This window comes from Schistocerca nitens, unplaced genomic scaffold (genome assembly GCF_023898315.1).
Source record: "Schistocerca nitens isolate TAMUIC-IGC-003100 unplaced genomic scaffold, iqSchNite1.1 HiC_scaffold_380, whole genome shotgun sequence".
Lineage (NCBI taxonomy): Eukaryota > Metazoa > Arthropoda > Insecta > Orthoptera > Acrididae > Schistocerca > Schistocerca nitens.
This window is the reverse complement of record NW_026045914.1, coordinates 1,997,813-2,015,647: the sequence shown is the minus strand read 5'-3', so window position 1 is coordinate 2,015,647 and position 17,835 is coordinate 1,997,813. Positions and strand designations below refer to the sequence as shown.

The following is a 17,835-nucleotide window of genomic DNA, read 5'->3' as shown; positions in this document are numbered from 1 at the left end:
TGATGGTTTCAGGCTGAAACGAAGCCATGATTGTGGCAGCGTGTGTTTCCTTGTTTCTCCTAAGTAAAACATTAAAAAATGATTAAAATGGCTCTGAGCACTATGGGACTTAATATCTGAGGTCATCAGTCCCCTAGATCTTAGAACTACTTAAACCTAACTAACCTAAGAACATCACACATATCTATGCCTGAGGGAGGGTTCGAACCTCCGACCGTAGCAGTCGCGCGGTTCCGTACTGAAGCGTCTAGAACCGCTCCGCCACCGCGGCCGGCTAAGTAAAACATTGTTTAATGCAAAAACGATGAGTGACAAGGTAGGCTTACCACTTTGACACGTTCTATAACCCAACTCACGTGTCGCTGACGACGTCCACTGTCAATGCCTGAGAACACTGCACACCGCCGCAATTTACAGAACATCTGTCACTGTTGTCTTGTGTAATCCCAACCTCATTTAACTTCACACAACGCATTTCCTGTTTCCAGTCCAAAACTAGCTCTGCTCATTTGTAAGGAGTTACATTTTATGATAGGACTGCATCTAAAACACCTTCAGGTCGGACTAGACTAACTTGATGTGCGCAGTTACGATAAATTCATGCCAATTAAGTTTTTAGTTGTTACATTTATGTATATGTTTGGGTTTTATGTTCCTTTCGCAGTGCATAAAAGTCGTTGTTCAAGCATTACGGATAATTATGCGAACTGCATTGATAAGCATCCAACTCTGAATTGGATCGTGAGTGATAGCAACAGTCCTGTGAAAGAAACACAAAGAAACAATCTTGAGAATTTTTCTGTATTTCTCAGGGTAGTAATAGCTCAGTAACTCTACCTGTATTGCTCGTAGTAGTTGCGATAGTAAGTTTATGAGCTTGTGATACTGCTGTAAGTGGTGCACTAAACAGGTGTGTTACGGTATTTGTAACTAGGTCCAGGCGAAGAAGAGCTGCATTGAGGCAACTCGCTGCCGATTTTGATTTAGGAAGGGCAGTGACATGTTTGTGGAGTGGGACAATGAAAAACGGAGGTATTTCTCGATAGCTCCGGCAACCTGAAGAACAATATTTTCGGCCACACTACTCTTGTTGTGAGGGATAAAAACTTTAAATAAAAGTTAAGCGTGTATAAATTTTTTATTCCCCATCTGATCTCTTAATCAGCTTCCAGCACGTATTTGTAAATACACTAATATTAATGTTACCTACAGTGATAAAATATTTCTTTCGAATACGCAGGATAACGGATGCAACTACAGGTTTGTTAGATATTACTTATTGCTTCATACTGGTAAGTTACATTTAGTTTGAACATGAACCATCACATGAAAGGTTTTTCTTCTTTCTTTACAAGGGAGGGTCAAAATTTAACAAATATAGCAATCGCAGTAAAGCCGGGGCAAGTAATGCATTTCAATGTCACAGCACTTTCCGTTATTCAGACTGAAACAGAACTGTATCTCCATCTGTTTTCTTCACACACTACATCTTGGCAGGTGAGATGAAAAGAGAACGGAGATAGTCGAGCGTGGACTGAGAGCGGCCAAATCGTTTATGTAATTCCCGTAAAACCCCAACAGCGCTCACAGAAACATCTACACTCATGAGACATGTTATTAGGACCAGCTACTTAGCTGCGTATTCGTCCATCTTTGAAGCGCAGTGTAGCAGCCATTCAGCATGGCACGGATGTTGAACTTCTTGATAGGTTTCTGCAGGTATGTGGGACTAGACTGAAACGCACAGGTCAGGCAACTGCCACAAATTACGAACCTACTGTTTCTGGGAACGGAGCTGGGCTCAATAGTATTCCAGACGTGTCCTATATGTTTCAGATCAGTTGAAACTGGTGATCAAGGCAGGACAGTCATTTGAATGCACTGTAACACCCCTCATACAACTTAAGCACAATTCTGGACTTGTGACACGGACAGCTATCCTACTGCAATATGACACTGCCGTCGAGGCGGCCATCAAGCAGGAAGGGATGCAGGAGGTCCACACAAACGTTCACGTAGTTCACAGTTGTGAAGGTGCCTTCGGTAACTTCAATAGTTTAATATTTCTTCAGTATATTATTAAGATTTGTGGTAATTTTGTGTCCTGAGTTGTATATGAGATCTACAATTGGACGCATAGGACAACCACTTTTGTGAATCTTAAGTTGAGACCTCAGCCTCGTGGATTGTTTATTCATTACAACACGGTACTGGGCTTCATTAATGGTTAGTAGAAAGTTTAAATTTTAAGAATTTATTTCAGCTGATTCTTATAACTTAGGGGCGTGGTCTGTTTTTAGTATAGTGATACTATTAGATTCTAAAAATTCAAGTGGTTTGGAGTTGTAGTCACGCAATAACTGCTGTGTTGCTGTTATCCGACTTTTAAAAATGGCGCAATACCTAGAAAAGTTCCTGTTGATGTCTGTATTATCTCTTTAATTTGAAGTGATATTGAAAATTTGTTTTCCTTAAGATTTTCTTTTATGGTTTTATTTGCTTTATGAGCTATGGCAGTCTATGTGTTGCAGTTAAATCTAGCTGTGGCACAGGCTACTTTGTTGATAGTAATTAAATTGTTCACATTATTGAGTAAGTGTATGGTTCTTTAGCATCAGGTGCAGTCCAGTGTGCACTTTATTACGTTACTCTTTGTTCAATGGCTGTACTTGAAAAAACACCTAAACACCATGTTTTTAGGCACCAAAAGTACTACTTGTTGTGCTGGTCTCTTCTGTAATGGTAAATCGTTGAAATTTTTACCATATGTCCTTAACATGATGATCTCTGGTAACTTCTAAATCTTTTTCGATTTTAACATGTGTTACAGGGATCCAGATGTCCAAATTCACTGTACGTACTCATGTAAAACATCTGAATGAGGAGTAAATGCAGTTTTAACTGCCGTACAGACAGCATGGTAAGGGTTCTGGGTTCATTGCAAGGGTTCTGACGCCACTATCTTGACGTGGAAACTATTCGTTGGTGCTACTACACATCGTAGGCACCTTACAAAAATTGTCATACTATATTTTTGGTACTTGTAAATCAAACACTGCATGATTTCGTATACTATAGGCGTAGCCTAAAAATATTGCGCTCTTCTGTATAACGTACTGTAAAGTGAACTTAGTATATTGAACGGAAAACGATTCTTTTTTAACCTTACGATATGCGTATTTATTTTTCGTTTACATGTGTGGAAGTATGTAAATATGTCAAAGTATACAAGTAAAATGTCAAAACTTTGCTGACATACAGACTTCATCTTATACAAGCAGCACACCCCGCTGTAACATGCAAAAGAAGGTAACTAGCTGAACAATTCTTCTGTCGGAGCACAGAAAAGACAAATACGCTTACCCAGTAAAAGATTCAGAGAGAAGTGGGGAACCAGCTGGCTCAGTCCCCTTTCCGCCTTCCCCACCAAAAGTTTTTGGCATGTGAACATATTCGTGCTTTCTTGTGCTGGAAGACAATAGCAGAGAGATACTGACAATAGAAAAGAGAGGGAGGGAGATGGGTTGGGGGAGTAAGAAATGGATGAATGTAATAATAGTGGAAACTAAAGACAGAGGTGACAATGGAAACCAGAAAGAGTGATGACTGGAACCACACATAGGCTTGGGGGTCTGCAACCTTCCCATTCTCCCTCCCAACCAGCAAAAGTTGACAAGAAAAGCCTACCCACTTTCTCCCACCTCACCCACGCTTTAAAGTTTCCTAGTCTAAGGCCAAAGCCTCAAGGAAACCACCCCCAAGGACACAAATGGAGAGGAGACAATGGTGGCTGAAAAGAAAGATAGCAATGGTAGTGTGACAGAGAGAGACAATGAAAGTAAAAGAAGAAGACAGTCGTAAGGAAGAGCGAGAGAAAGGCATGAAGACAATGACAATGGGAGACAGACAGACAGGAGAAAGTCCAATGGGAGAAGAAGTAGACATGGGAAGGAGACGTATGTATGTAAAGAGTAGCAGTGAGAGGGAGATGATGAATATAATGGCATCGCTACAAAGAGGGTTTTGGGTAAAAGGAAATAGAATGTTCTGTATTAAAAGAGTGCGAATAGTTCACATGCCAATATCCTTGGTGAGGTCGTTGGAATGAGGACTGACGCAACTGGTTACCCACTTTTCAGTTAAAGTCTTTTATAGAGGATTACATTTGCCTTCTTTGCGCTCAAATAGTGGTATTTTACTTCTGGTATATACATGCTGCATTTAACAACAAGTAGTAGTTTTTCCTATGTGATCGTGGTAATGTTGCCGACCAAAGCTTCTTTCTTTTTCACAGGTAAACAGAAGAAAATTCTCTCCTATTGTTCTCACCCTTTTTATACCCTCCTTTATTTCGTCTTGAATCAGCTGAAGTAAATATGCCACTTTCGATTCTTACCCAATAACTTGTTTCCACTTTGTCAATTTCAACTGTGTCACATAAAATCCTCCTGAGCACTACTACACTGTCAATATTCTACATCCTGTTATAGTATAACAAGGTGGTTCCTCAATTATTATTATTATTATTATTATTGGCCCTTAATATAAATTTAATATTTATCTGAAATAGGTTGTGTGCGTTTGTAACAACCAATGTTTTATTTATTAACACTATAAAACTTAATGGAATTTTTATCAAACTTTGAACACCTGTCTTTCCAGTTTAATAAATCTGTGCAAGATGTTGGATTAACTATGATAGTCTGTAATTTTCTTAGGAGGAAGAAATTCCTACTTAAATAAATATTTTATACACAGAAAAGGTTATCTGCATCTTTTGCGATCATTATCAGTACGTACTTGAACACGTGGAGGTTGCGACAGCATATAGATAACTGCATTCGCTATGTCTTCAGGTTCCATCATAGGCGTATGCATATTTTCCAGTGCTTCAAGCGAATACTTTTTTAAGTTATAGTATATATCTCTTTTGACAATTCCTGGCGATATTTCCTAAAACAAAAATCAAACTTTAACAAAAAAAAGATAATGTTTAATTTTCAAAACTGTTTTATTTGCCCTTCAAATTTAATATTTATCGAAGGATCATTTATATATTTCTCAAACTTATTATCCTAGTTCAAGTATATTACACGCACGAGAGCTATTCGGTAAGTAAGAAACAATCGGTCACAGAGTGGAACCACAGTGAAAATCAAAAATGTTTTACTTGCTACAGTTAGTTACATCTTCCACCTCCCTCTCTACATAGTCGCCGCTCCGACTTAGACGTCTGTACTAGCATTGTACCAACTTTACAATACCCTCATCAAGAAGACAGCCTGCTCTGTTTGCCGACAATTTTCTACGCTGGTCTGCAGCTTGTTGTCTGTGTGGAAATGTTGCCTTCATAGCCGGCGGTACATTAAAGCAGGGACGAAAATCTTAGGGAGCAAATTGCGGGCTGTATGGTGGGTGATCAAGCACTTCCCATGGAAAACGCTGCAGGAGTGTCCTCAGTGTCCCTGAAGTGTGCAGCCGTAAACTGTCATGAAGAAGATAATGCATGACAGTTACATTACGTGGAGTTGCGTGAAACCAGGCCAAAAACTCCCGCCACGCATCATATTTTGTGGAAGTCATCATTCTCTGGGCATCTTTTCACGCTCATTGTGCACTCAGAACTGAAAAGAGCGACCTGACACTATCTTCTGACATACTAGAGACACTGTCCAACACATCTGCGCAAAGTTTGATTGGATGGTTTCCATTTCGCGACCAATCATTCCCTACTTTCCAAATTACCCCTCATACATTGTAAAATAAAGACGTGTCCAGTCAAAAAACATTGAGTTGTTAGGTAAGATGCACTTTTCAAAAAGTGTTAAACTCATAAATAGTGAATAATTTCTATTACATAATTTAATTAGTGTTCCCTAAAGGTCGTATTTTAGATCCCATGGAAAGTATGAAGTTGACTTTAATAAACGTCTTTATTTAGTGATGGAGTCTCTCTTGAGAATTCAGTGGGTCAATTTGATTAGAATATTGTGTGAATTCTTCTTTGACAATTCTGAGAGTTGCCTATGTTTGTCATATGTACACTAAAGTTCAAGCCTGGTCGTACTCAGTCAGATTAATGAGCTACTATTTTTCCAATCGTATATAAGTACTGTGAGACAGATGCTTTCGAGTAGGTATGTAGTGTATCCACAGAATGGTGTGTGCTCTTAGCTAATGAAGAACTCATACATGCATCATTCGCCCAAATGTCTTCAGAAATCCATAGCTGTTAGCTATGTTACGAAGGTAAAATTACATAAAGACTCATTTCGCTACTTTTAGACAGTTGAACTTTCATTGTCAGTTTTCCATTACGGTTTGAAGGCATGGATTTGTTTTAACTCTTCCTGAAACATAGGTAAAATTTCTACGTGCGTCTTTGGGTTGGCTGATCTGGCAAGAGAGTGAAAAGGAAATATAGGGCCAGAGCTTTATACACTCATGCGCGCGCGCACACACACATACAGTATCCCAGGAATACTACAACAAAAGACGGTGGAAGGGGGTGGGGGTGTGGAAAAGGGATTGTTGAATGTGTCTCGAGGAACAAATCTAGAATAGGAACCCGCGCTTAGAAACATCAGTAGTACAAGAATGCAGTAGTTTAGAAACGAAATCAGTATTTTCCAAAATCCTAATGTGGAATCCAAGAGCAGGACGAACTCAAATGCTTCCATCCATTAAAAAATTAAACTTCTCTCCCTTCTTTCGTTGCTCCCCGAAATTGTACTGGATAGGCATTGCAAAATTTGTATGAAACTCTGTTTGGCAGCAATGAATCAAATCTGGAAGTCCATCTAGTTGGGAACAGTTTCCTCAGGGCCTAACACGTCTGTTAGTCATCAGTTTCTTTTATTAGTCATCTCTGAAACACATAATCACTGAAGAACACATATATTCATGGCCCTTTGTCCTAAAACTGTTGCAGTTCCTACATATTCATTACGGAATCATTTAGTAGAAAATTTTATTGTGTAATGAGCAACATGTAAACTCAGTACCGAGGTAAAATGCTGTACTTCCTGACTGCATACCTGAATATTTCCCATTCATAGATACAGCATAATCGTATTATTGACCACTGCTTCTATCTAGCTGTGTTTTCATCTTCGTTAAATCATTTTATGATTTACTTTTCAAAACTCACTGGATCATAGCCACTTAACACCACTGCTTCCCTCATTTCAAACTGATTTCCATTTGAATTACTAAAATTTAAGTGCAAATATCTTACCACAGAAAGTTGGTCCATTCTAGAAGTAGTACGGCAGGGAGAGAAAGAGACATCCTTGAGCCCAACCTAGAGGCGATTCTGGGGAATCTCATGCAATTGAGCTTTTCATATTTTGCTTTAAGCCCTCCCCCTGCCCCTCCCTCCCCACCCCCCCGATCCCCGCCGCCCGCCTCCCCCCCCCAGCCACACACACACACTCAGCACCCCTCGCATTCGTGGGAGCAAGATTCAGTTCACATGCATGCCATATCACACTTTCAATAGCCCCCCCCCCCTCATCAATCCCCCATTACACTACTGTTTGCATGAAACATCCCGCTACACCACTCTCCAACATTCCGCAAACCTTGGCTTCCACTCTGCAGCTGTTTTTGCATTACTAACTTCCAAATATTGATTTAAGGACTGCCTATGCCAGTCCTCACGTTGGTAGCTGAGTATCATTTGCCGTGGAATACTGGAACAAGTAAATTGCATACTTCTTAATTCACAAATAAAAATCAACATTTGCTCTAAAATATAAGTAACGAATTACGAATTCTTATTCACTGAAAATGAGATTTTTACTTTAAATACTATCCCACAAGGTCTGAGAACATAAGTAACAGCAATTCCATTTTCACATCCTACTTGCTCCTGTTACTTACCAGATGGCTGCATGAAAAATCGATATTTCTTCTGTAAATAATTAAAAATCAACATTTGCTTCGAAAATATAAATAACAAATTAAAAATTCGTAATTGTTGAAAGCGATCTGTAGCTTAAATGCTACTACACAAACCCAGAAAACGCGAAATAATTGCAAATCCTAATTCCTCCAATCACCAGCAGAATACTGCACTGTAAAATCGAGACCATAGTTCTATCTTTGCACCACGCCAATAGATGGCTCCAATGTCAACTAAAAAACAGCAGCAGCACGAAAAATGCAAAATTTACATTTCTATTAGAGGTTAAAATTCTGTATGATGTGGCAATATTGCAATACTGTAGTGTAAAAGAAAGTGTGAGTTAATTTCCACATATATACAGTCGTTAAATTAATGACCAAAGTCTGAAGTATGCACCCCAAGGTAAATTAGGCCTTAAAATTCGATGTCGTAAAACTAACCTATGCAGGCCTATAGCTACAGGAAAATATATGCCACGTTGGCATTCAAATAGACACTGACTCTGCTGTTTCTATCATCTCAACGTAATGACGCCGCAGTTGGTTCACCTACTGACACTAAGTAGAAAACAATTATAAATTTACATTATAATGAGACTAAAGATGGCGTTGACACGACAGATCAAATGATAGGGAAATATTCAACTGAGAGGTGTTTTCTGTACTCATGTGGACATAGCAGCGGTAAATTATACTCTATTTTTGTTGAACTGCCCAGGTTGGAATAAGAAAAAACGTAATAAGCGACGACTCTTTCTTCAACAACTGGGACTACAGCTCATGAAACCATACGTTGAAGAAAGGGTTACAAATATTGCAGGACTGCCAAAGCCTGTAATTTCAAGTATAGAGGGTATTCTCGGACGGAAAATCAAGCAGAACTTCGGTGCAAAGAAAGCTCATGGAGGTAAAGGTAGATGTCGTTTGTGTGTTAGTGTAAGCCATTCAAAAGCAGAAAAGTACAACAAAGTTAACAATACAACAATAATCTGCAACAATTGTAACAGATACTCTTGTGACAAACAGAGCAAAAAAAACTGTTGTATGTTCCAAGTGTGAGTAGATTCCGAAAAAAGTGGTGAATAATTCTTGTCAAAAAACTAGATTATGTACCAAAACTATTTGTACATTACCTTAAGTTTACATTTTTTAATATTATATTATATTATATATTTTTATATTATTTCATATTGTATAATATTTTTTAAATTGTAGTGTAGTGTACTTCAATAGTACTCTAACGACTTTTACTACTAATTTTTCTCCAGATAATTAGACTTCCTAAACTCAACTGAAAGATGTAAAACGCATTTCTAAAAACAGTTTTAAAAGAAATGTTCATGTTCTGGATCCTAATTATCCATCAATAGATCTTTCAGGAGTATGTCACTAATGTAATTCAAGTACAATTAATGAATTTTATTTATTTTAAATTTTTTTGTGATTGGCACAAAGTACGCCCATCCCCCTTGGTAATAAACGTTACTGAAAATGGCTTGGTATTGCCAGAGTTAATGACCACCTGTTCACGTTGTTAAATACTTACTGCGAGTATTTGATCTGTACAGTTGCATTTCCGGAAAATACGCCTTGCGAAAATAGAAATCAGTAACTATCTACACTACCACAAACATATTTGTAACATATTTGTCTTATTAGGAAAGGAAGCAAAGAAAATTTTTTTTTACCACCAAAAATATTACTTTGGTGACAGAAGAAAATGTACAGCTTACAAAAACATACAACGAAATACGGTAACACTGGGATATGTGACGATTCCAAAGATAATGTCAGAGTTGAACCTCGGGAAAAAAAAATGTGCACTATAATATACTGCGAGGCGCCTCGCACTTCGCAAGCACAGATTGAATACTGCCGCATCTAAGATTTCTGTATAATTCATTAAAACATATGATTATCGAAATTCAAACAAAATCGCCACGAGTATTCGAATTGGTACGCTTTGTATGAATACACTCCATTGCTATAAAGACTAAACAAGACTAAACAAATGCCACAACACGTATTAATGAGATGCTATTATCTATAACGTACAGATATGTAGATGTGGAAGTCGTCATGCTCTAGAAAGAAATTAGTGGATCGCTACCATAGGTTCTACCAGCCCATGATGCTGCCTCAGCTAGAATATACGCTTAATTGAAGCCCTCTCCCACATCATCCATACCAGGACTTCCAATAAGAAAAGCTTACACGAAACAGCTGCAAATATTATGAGGCACGTACCTCAACATCGCAGTGTAGCAGTATGACGGTGCCGCTCTGAAGACAACAGAGCCACACTACACGGGAAATAATGTGAGTACAGCAGCAATAGTAGTGCGGAATTTCCAGTAGCTGCCGATATAACGTAATTATATTCCATAACAGAGTAGTTGAAGAGACATCAAGTTATTACCTACACTGTGTTGCACAGATATCAAACACACGACCATGTTCAGCCACGTGCGTAGTCACTTCGTAAATCCTATAAGCTGGCTACTAATAACGTTGCCTGCTTCTGGACTTCTGGTTTGACACATATATGAAACATAACTTTTACTCTACGTTTGGAGGTCATCCATATTAAACACTCTTATCGTATAGCACAACCATAAGTGTCGCTTATATGCAACTTGTCCCCTAGAAGATCCAACGCTCTGCACTGCAACAACGTTACAGAACTACCGAAGCAAGCTGGTTCCGTTAATGCAGATTTATAGTGCAGTTTCGTGAGGCAGGATACTTGCGCTGTGTGTAAACTAACGGCTTCGTCTAATATTCCGGAAGAAAATAAATACTGGCCAATAATAACGTAACGGCGTAATTTAAAGGTAAATTCCGCGATTTGTGTGACAGAGTACCAAATAGCGACGTACAGACCGTACCACCGACGGTACTGCGGAGAATAACGCTTCCGCTTATTTTGGAGTCCGAGAATCTTATTATAATAGCATGCGGGCAGAATATAGTAGTTAACGGTCTACCTTTAATCCAGTAGACAAATTGCGGAGGGGCTTCCGACCCAACGCTAGCAGCATTGGAGACACAGCGTGCAAGAGCAGGAGACACATTACCAGACTGTGTGCTCGAATACAGTGAGCGGAACCTGCTGTAAGTGGGTGATGGTAAATTGTCATGTGTTACCCAGTTCTCATGTGCTGTAAACGATTTGACTGCGGCAGGAAGGTGATGCCGCAGCGGTGTTAACGATCAACAACAAGCCGATACTGCTGACATAGTGCTCTCAAACTATGTCACTCTACCTGTAATGCGTCATAAAGTTCGGGTATATAGCACTTCAGCAAGCCTATCAGTATAGCACCATGTTAATACTGCTTGCTAATATGGATTTCCAAATCAGGTCCCTACCTCAAAGTCTGAGCGTTGCTGTTGTAAGTAGGCTGTTTGTTTTCTTATTGGTAACGCCACGTAGCGCTATGTATGACAATCACTGGCTGTGCTGTGTGCAGTCTGTGGCTAGTTTGCATTGTTGTCTACCATTGTAGTGTTGGGAAGCGGCAGCTGGATGTGAACAGCGCGTAGCGTTGCGCAGTTGGAGGTGAGCCGCCAGCAGTGGTGGATGTGGGGAGAGAGATGGCGGAGTTTGGAAATTTGTAAGATATACAATGATCTGTTATGTATATTATGATTTTTCAACACTGTTAAGGTAAATACATTGTTTGTTCTCTATTTAAATCTTTCGTTTGCTAACTATGCCTATCAGTAGTTAGTGCCTTCCGTAGTTTGAATCTTTTATTTAGCTGGCAGTAGTGGCGCTCGCTGTTTTGCAGTAGTTCGAGTAACCAAGATTTTTGTGAGGTAAGTGATTTGTGAAACGTATAGTTTAATGTTAGTCAGGGCCATTCTTTTGTAGGGATTATTGAAAGTCAGATTGCATTGCGCTAACAAAATATCGTGTGTCAGTTAAAGCACAGTCATGTATAATTTTTCAAAAGGGGACGTTTGATATGTCGACCCTTAGCCGAGGATACCTCACTGGAATCTTCTGATTTTTTCTTGTAGTTTGTGTAATTAGTGTAGCTTTTGTTTATTGCTAGCGCGTAATTGTAGAGAGAATCTCCTTTGTAGTTGTAGTTTTTCATTGTTGTACAGTAAAACAGTAGTGGCATGTATGTAGATTTGCAGCAAGTATTTCGCAGCTGCGCTTGCAATTAACTAGATATTATTTTCAGTGTTATGTTAATGTGTTCTCTTATTTTTGCTCTTCAAATTGTGCTTTTCTGTGTTGTTGTGTGAAATATTGTGACAATAATGGCGTGTGAAAAACGTAATACTAGGCTCCAAAGTAAACTGAGAAATGACAGTGAAAACGAAAGCAGTGTGTTAGCGCCACCGAGTAATGAATTAACTAATGATCAAAGTAGTAATTTGGTAATTGTGCATAGGGAAATGGAGCGGGCGGCAAACAATGGCGTAGACAGTGAAACAATTAGTGAAGAGGGAAGCATTATCGATCGATCGGTCGGTAACAGCTCGCCTCAGGAATCGGGAATGACAGGACACAATTTTGCAAATATTGTAGACTCAGGTTTAGGGATCTCACCGTTTTCTCAAATGAGTCAAGACACATTTTCCGCTTGTCAAAATGTGAATGTTGCCGGTGCAAATTCACTGCTGAAAAGCACTGAGGAACATGTTCCAGACACCAGTGCACTGTTATTACAATTAATGCAACAAATGGGACAAAAGCTTGAAAAGTTAGACACAATGGAACAAAATCAAAGACAAACACAGCAAAAACTTCCAAAGTTAGACACAAAGGAACAACACCAGAGACAAACACAGCAACAATTAGACGCAATAGAACAAAAGCTTCAAAATTTAGACTCAGTGGAACATAAGCTTGAACAAACACGTGAAGATTTAACTACTGAGTTACATAACATCGAATCGAAATGTCAAAAAGTCTGTAATGACGTAAAAACACAAATTTGTGAGCATTTTCAACCTATTTTTTCGCGGCATGAAAATGCATTACAGAATCACGAAGCAGCCATAAAAGAACTGCAAACCATTGTTCATGAAAATCACGACACCTTGCGAGCTAAAATTGACTCAGTTGCATCTACCGATTCGGTTACGCAACTTGCAAAAACACAGTAAAATTTAAAGGACACAGTAAATACTCTGAAACTTGGTTCAGAAAAACACACTGAGGAAATAAGTACACTATCGGAGAAAGTAGCCGAACTTTCGGATCAGTTCACTAACTTATCTACAAAGGTAGATGATGATCTCAATGACACAAGACCGGTAATCTTTAATGACACAGAAGAGTGCGAACAAATTAGGAAATTCAAACAAAATCAGAATCAAATAAATACGCAACACCAAAGAGAAATCCGGGAAGTACAAGATCAGCTGACACAGGTAATACAAGAGTTACGTATTTCAGAGGACACTCGCGCCCCAATACGGGAAGAGGGACATAGAAATACGGAAAATCCACAAAATAATAACACAGGGCATTTCGGAAACTATGAAAGAAATTGGCAAAGTGCACCGACTTTTGAAATGGAACCGCCGAAACGACGTGACAATGACCGATATGCTATTCGCCGACACGATGATTTTGACTATAAGCTGTTCATTACTACACGTAAATTCAAAACGTTTAAGAATTCTGCCAACGACATTCATCCACAAGCGTGGCTCCATCAATTCTCTCATTGTTTTCCTCCCAACTGGTCATTGGAGCACAGGTTAGAATTTATGTGTGGCTACTTGGAGAATGAACCAGCTGTAAGAATGCGATCGGTCATTCACGATTGTCACAGTGAAGAAGATTTTTATCATGCCTTCCTCTCAGCATATTGGTCTCAAGCTACACAAGACCGAGTAAAACATAGCATCATAATGATGAAACATTTCGAAGAATCTGAATTTTCCAGTCTTATGAAATATTTTGAAGACATGTTGCACAAGAATCAGTACCTGTCAAACCCATACAGCCCCTCAGAACTCATCCGCATTTGCTTAATCAAATTACCTGAACATTTACGACATATTATTTTGGCAGGACGTTGCAAAGACGACATTGAAGCTTTTCAGGGACTGTTACAAGAACTGGAAATTGACACTGACAATCGCAGAACGCAGGAGCACAACAATTACAGATCACATCCGTCGCAATTCCGCGATGAAAGAAATAATAACTGGACGCGACAAGGCTATTCTCACAACACATATTGTGACCAAAACAGAGACCACCCGTATGACAACCGTTGGCAGAGTAGTAATAATTACAAGGAAAGAACAATAAGAAGAGACTAATAACAGTAACTGCATTATTCTGGAAAGTAAAACATGTTTTAGTAGTAACTTTTGTGGTATAGCAATAATGAGACAGCCTTTTCCGTAGCACAGCAATACGTTACAGCACAGTACTTTCTTCATCACTGAAATAACCATAATAACTAAGATATCTATACGCAAAGCATTTCACTTTTGCTTATCATGAGGTAAGTACATTGACTTCTGCAGAACTTAGCTTTCGGAGGACGATAACTACGACACTTCCACAGAGATTATCTTACAACAAGACGCACAGTTTAGCGCTACAAGACACGCATTTCAGTGATTAATTTTGTACTTAAAACATTTATTTTAAAAAATTTTTGAATTACAAAGAAAGTTTTCCGTGATAGATTTCATTCCATTGCTGTTATCTGTAACACTTGAGGATATACTTACATTTATCCTCATGGGAGTACACGCCTACTTTGTGTACCATGCGTTTGGCAAGCACAAGGAGCCCTAGCTAATATGGTATTTGCTTATACAACTTTACACATCGGTACCTTATTTCTCTAACACAGAATTACACAGCTGTCCTATCATTTAACTGAGAGACAAACTTTTTTACTACGGCAGTGACAGATGTTTACGTAATTACACCGTTGGATAACTTCAAACTTACGAAATTATATTTTGTCTGTACTTTGTGAACTGTTCATATTTTTTCGCAACCATTGTGATACTATTAGAGCTTGAATGATGTGTTTGGTATGCGATCATGATTTTTAAAGTACGTTTGAGGTAGATGACACTATTGAAATGAGCAGAGAATTTTTTTTGGGTTTTGACATTATTGCAGAAAGCTACGACGTTTTTGAGATTTGACTGAGGTGTTATGATGTTATTTTTACGACGACGATGTGTATTATGCTGCTGAGGTATGTTTATGGTCAATAAGCTGATGCTATATGAGTTATTTGAGTATGCTACGTATCTGTTATCATAAAATATTGAAGAAGTGTCGACGAATAAGGTAAGGAATAATGAGTAGTGGTTAGGGACTCTGGTTTGTGATAAAGGTTGTTGGAAACCAAGGACCGTACTTTAAGGTTTATGAAATGTATGTACCTGCTTGAATGTATCACAATGCCGGCGAAAATTTTTTGAGCACTGTTATATTTATAGAATTTTGTTTCTACACATTTGTAACGCAAATTCTTGACCTGTGAATTTTTTATATGAGACTGTCACTGTAGCAGAAACTGTTGTCGTAAATATTTCGGTAAGAAAGGTAAGTGACCTTAACGTAATGCGTCTTGAGCGGCCATCTGTGCCAGCCACCTGGAGAAACAGCCATTAGGTGAAAAAAAAGAGGCCAGTAACCTCGCTATTGACATTCCTTTGTAGAAAGCATCGCAAATATGGCACGCTCATTACTTGAAAACATAAGATTACTCGTACTTTATGCTACTTACTGAAATGCTTATGAACTGATGGGAAATATTCGTCCATCTGCACACCTGATTATGACAAGTGTCTTTCTACGAAAGTTGAGAGCTACTGACTTACGAAATGCCACATAGCTATTGAATGAAGTTTTTATGCTTTGGTTTGCGTAATTGCTTATTTAATTTGATATCTGTTTTCCAGCTGTGTTGCAGCATTGGTTTTATAAAATAAACTTAAATGCATTTGCTAGTGTGAAAACTTTCTGTCAACAGATCTATTAAATAATTATTTTATGATCCACATTCTTCGAAAAAGGAGCTCTTGGAATGGAAAGAACAATAAGAAACTGACTATGGACAATAGGGAAAAAATGCATTGAGAAGTTATATGAAAAAGATTTGGGCCAAAATGAGTATTGTACACTGAGAAATAGTTATTTTGAAAGAAATATGAATAGAATACATAAAGCAGGTACAGATAGGACTTTTTGGAAATAATGAAGAACGAAGGGAGATCTCCGAGAAGTAAAGAAAGTTTTGTTTGCAAAATACTGCAGTAAAACAATCCCTGTCCTTTCCTTGTGTTATCCCACTATGTGTTTGTGTACCCTTGTGTATTTATGTTCTTCCTGTCTTTATATGTTTATCTAATAAGACTTATGTTGTAGAATTTTTCTAATACTCAGCTACATGAACTATGATGAGGAATACTGTTATCCTCAAATATAATTTGCATTAATAATGTTATTTTCTTTGTAAAGATGTTTAGACATTATTTGTTCTGTTCTATTTAATGCTCATGTGTGAAGTTGATGTTTCAAAATTTATTCTGATCTTTTATGTATCTACTTACCTCAAAATTCCTGTCACATTTATGTATATGTTATTTCGATTCTTTTGTAAAGCCTGTATTACAAATGTTATCTGTATTGTTATGTTCTTTAATGATGTATTTTGTACCTTTGTAATTGTATTCTTATGTTATACAATTGTAATTGACACCAGTTCATCAAATTAAGTAACTTGTAAGTTCCATTTCACTGCACATGTTTCTGTTGGTCATAGTATATGGACAATATGTGAGAAGTAGGGACTGTTAGTGTTTGCATGTGTGTTAATAATTCAGCAAGGGACTGGATAACAGCATTGCTGGTTCTAAGGACAATTAAAAAACTTTGTGAGTGCACAAGTGGTGGTTTATGGACTTGCTATATTATCCGCAAGACTCTTCGATGGTGATTGTGCACCCGCACATTCGCAACAGATGGCTGCTGGCCGTCTCTACAAGGACTACAGTGGGTCTGCATCTTTGATGATCCACCAGTACCATTATTTCTACAAGGACTGCAGTGGGTCTGCACCTCTGGTGGCTCACCAATACCACAATCTCTACCAGGACTACAGTGGGTCTACTCTGTGATGAACTACCTACCAATATTCTTCAAAACGTCGAATGACTCTGCTGTGGGTTTGCTCTGTTGTGGCTCATTACCTGTCAGCATGTCAAGAGTCAGCATTGTCTTTCTGTTCGAAGGACAACACTACTTCTTCAAGACTGCGTGGAAATCCACTACTTCAGTGTGCATTTTCTTTTACTGCTTAGACTTTGAGAAAAACACTGCAATTTTACTGTAATGAATGATCAGGACTGTCTTTATGGACTGTGAGAAAATTTTAGCATTTGACCAACATTGTATCATTAAGTGTGTGCATTTGACTTCTCTGTTACTGTAATTGTGAAAAAATTTTTAACAAATATGTATTGGCCAGTGCCCAAAACAATTTGTAAAATTTTTTGTGCGGAGCATGGGGGCTATGTAAGTAGGCTGTTTGTTTTCTTATTGGTAACGCCACGTAGCGCTATGTATGACAATCACTGGCTGTGCTGTGTGCAGTCTGTGGCTAGTTTGCATTGTTGTCTGCCATTGTAGTGTTGGGAAGCGGCAGCTGGATGTGAACAGCGCGTAGCGTTGCGCAGTTGGAGGTGAGCCGCCAGCAGTGGTGGATGTGGGGAGAGATATGGCGGAGTTTGGAAATTTGTAAGATATACAATGATCTGTTATGTATATTATGATTTTTCAACACTGTTAAGGTAAATACATTGTTTGTTCCCTATTTAAATCTGTCATTTGCTAACTATGCCTATCAGTAGTTAGTGCCTTCCGTAGTTTGAATCTTTTATTTAGCTGGCAGTAGTGGCGCTCGCTGTTTTGCAGTA

The 17,835-nt window shown here is 38.5% G+C and overlaps 1 protein-coding gene across 1 annotated transcript in view; it reads right to left on the bottom strand.

Annotated features, from left to right (window-relative positions):
* Nucleotides 1–352: 352 nt before the first annotated feature.
* The window catches only part of LOC126230340 (dehydrogenase/reductase SDR family member 11-like), a 71,558-nt gene continuing 54,075 nt past the window's right edge, over nt 353–17,835 (bottom strand). The window contains exons 5-6 of the mRNA XM_049942398.1: nt 4,801–4,953; nt 353–394 (exon numbers count right to left, since the gene is read on the bottom strand). Of these exons, the coding sequence (XP_049798355.1) occupies nt 353–394; nt 4,801–4,953 (195 nt within the window). The remainder of the gene's footprint in view (nt 395–4,800; nt 4,954–17,835) is intronic.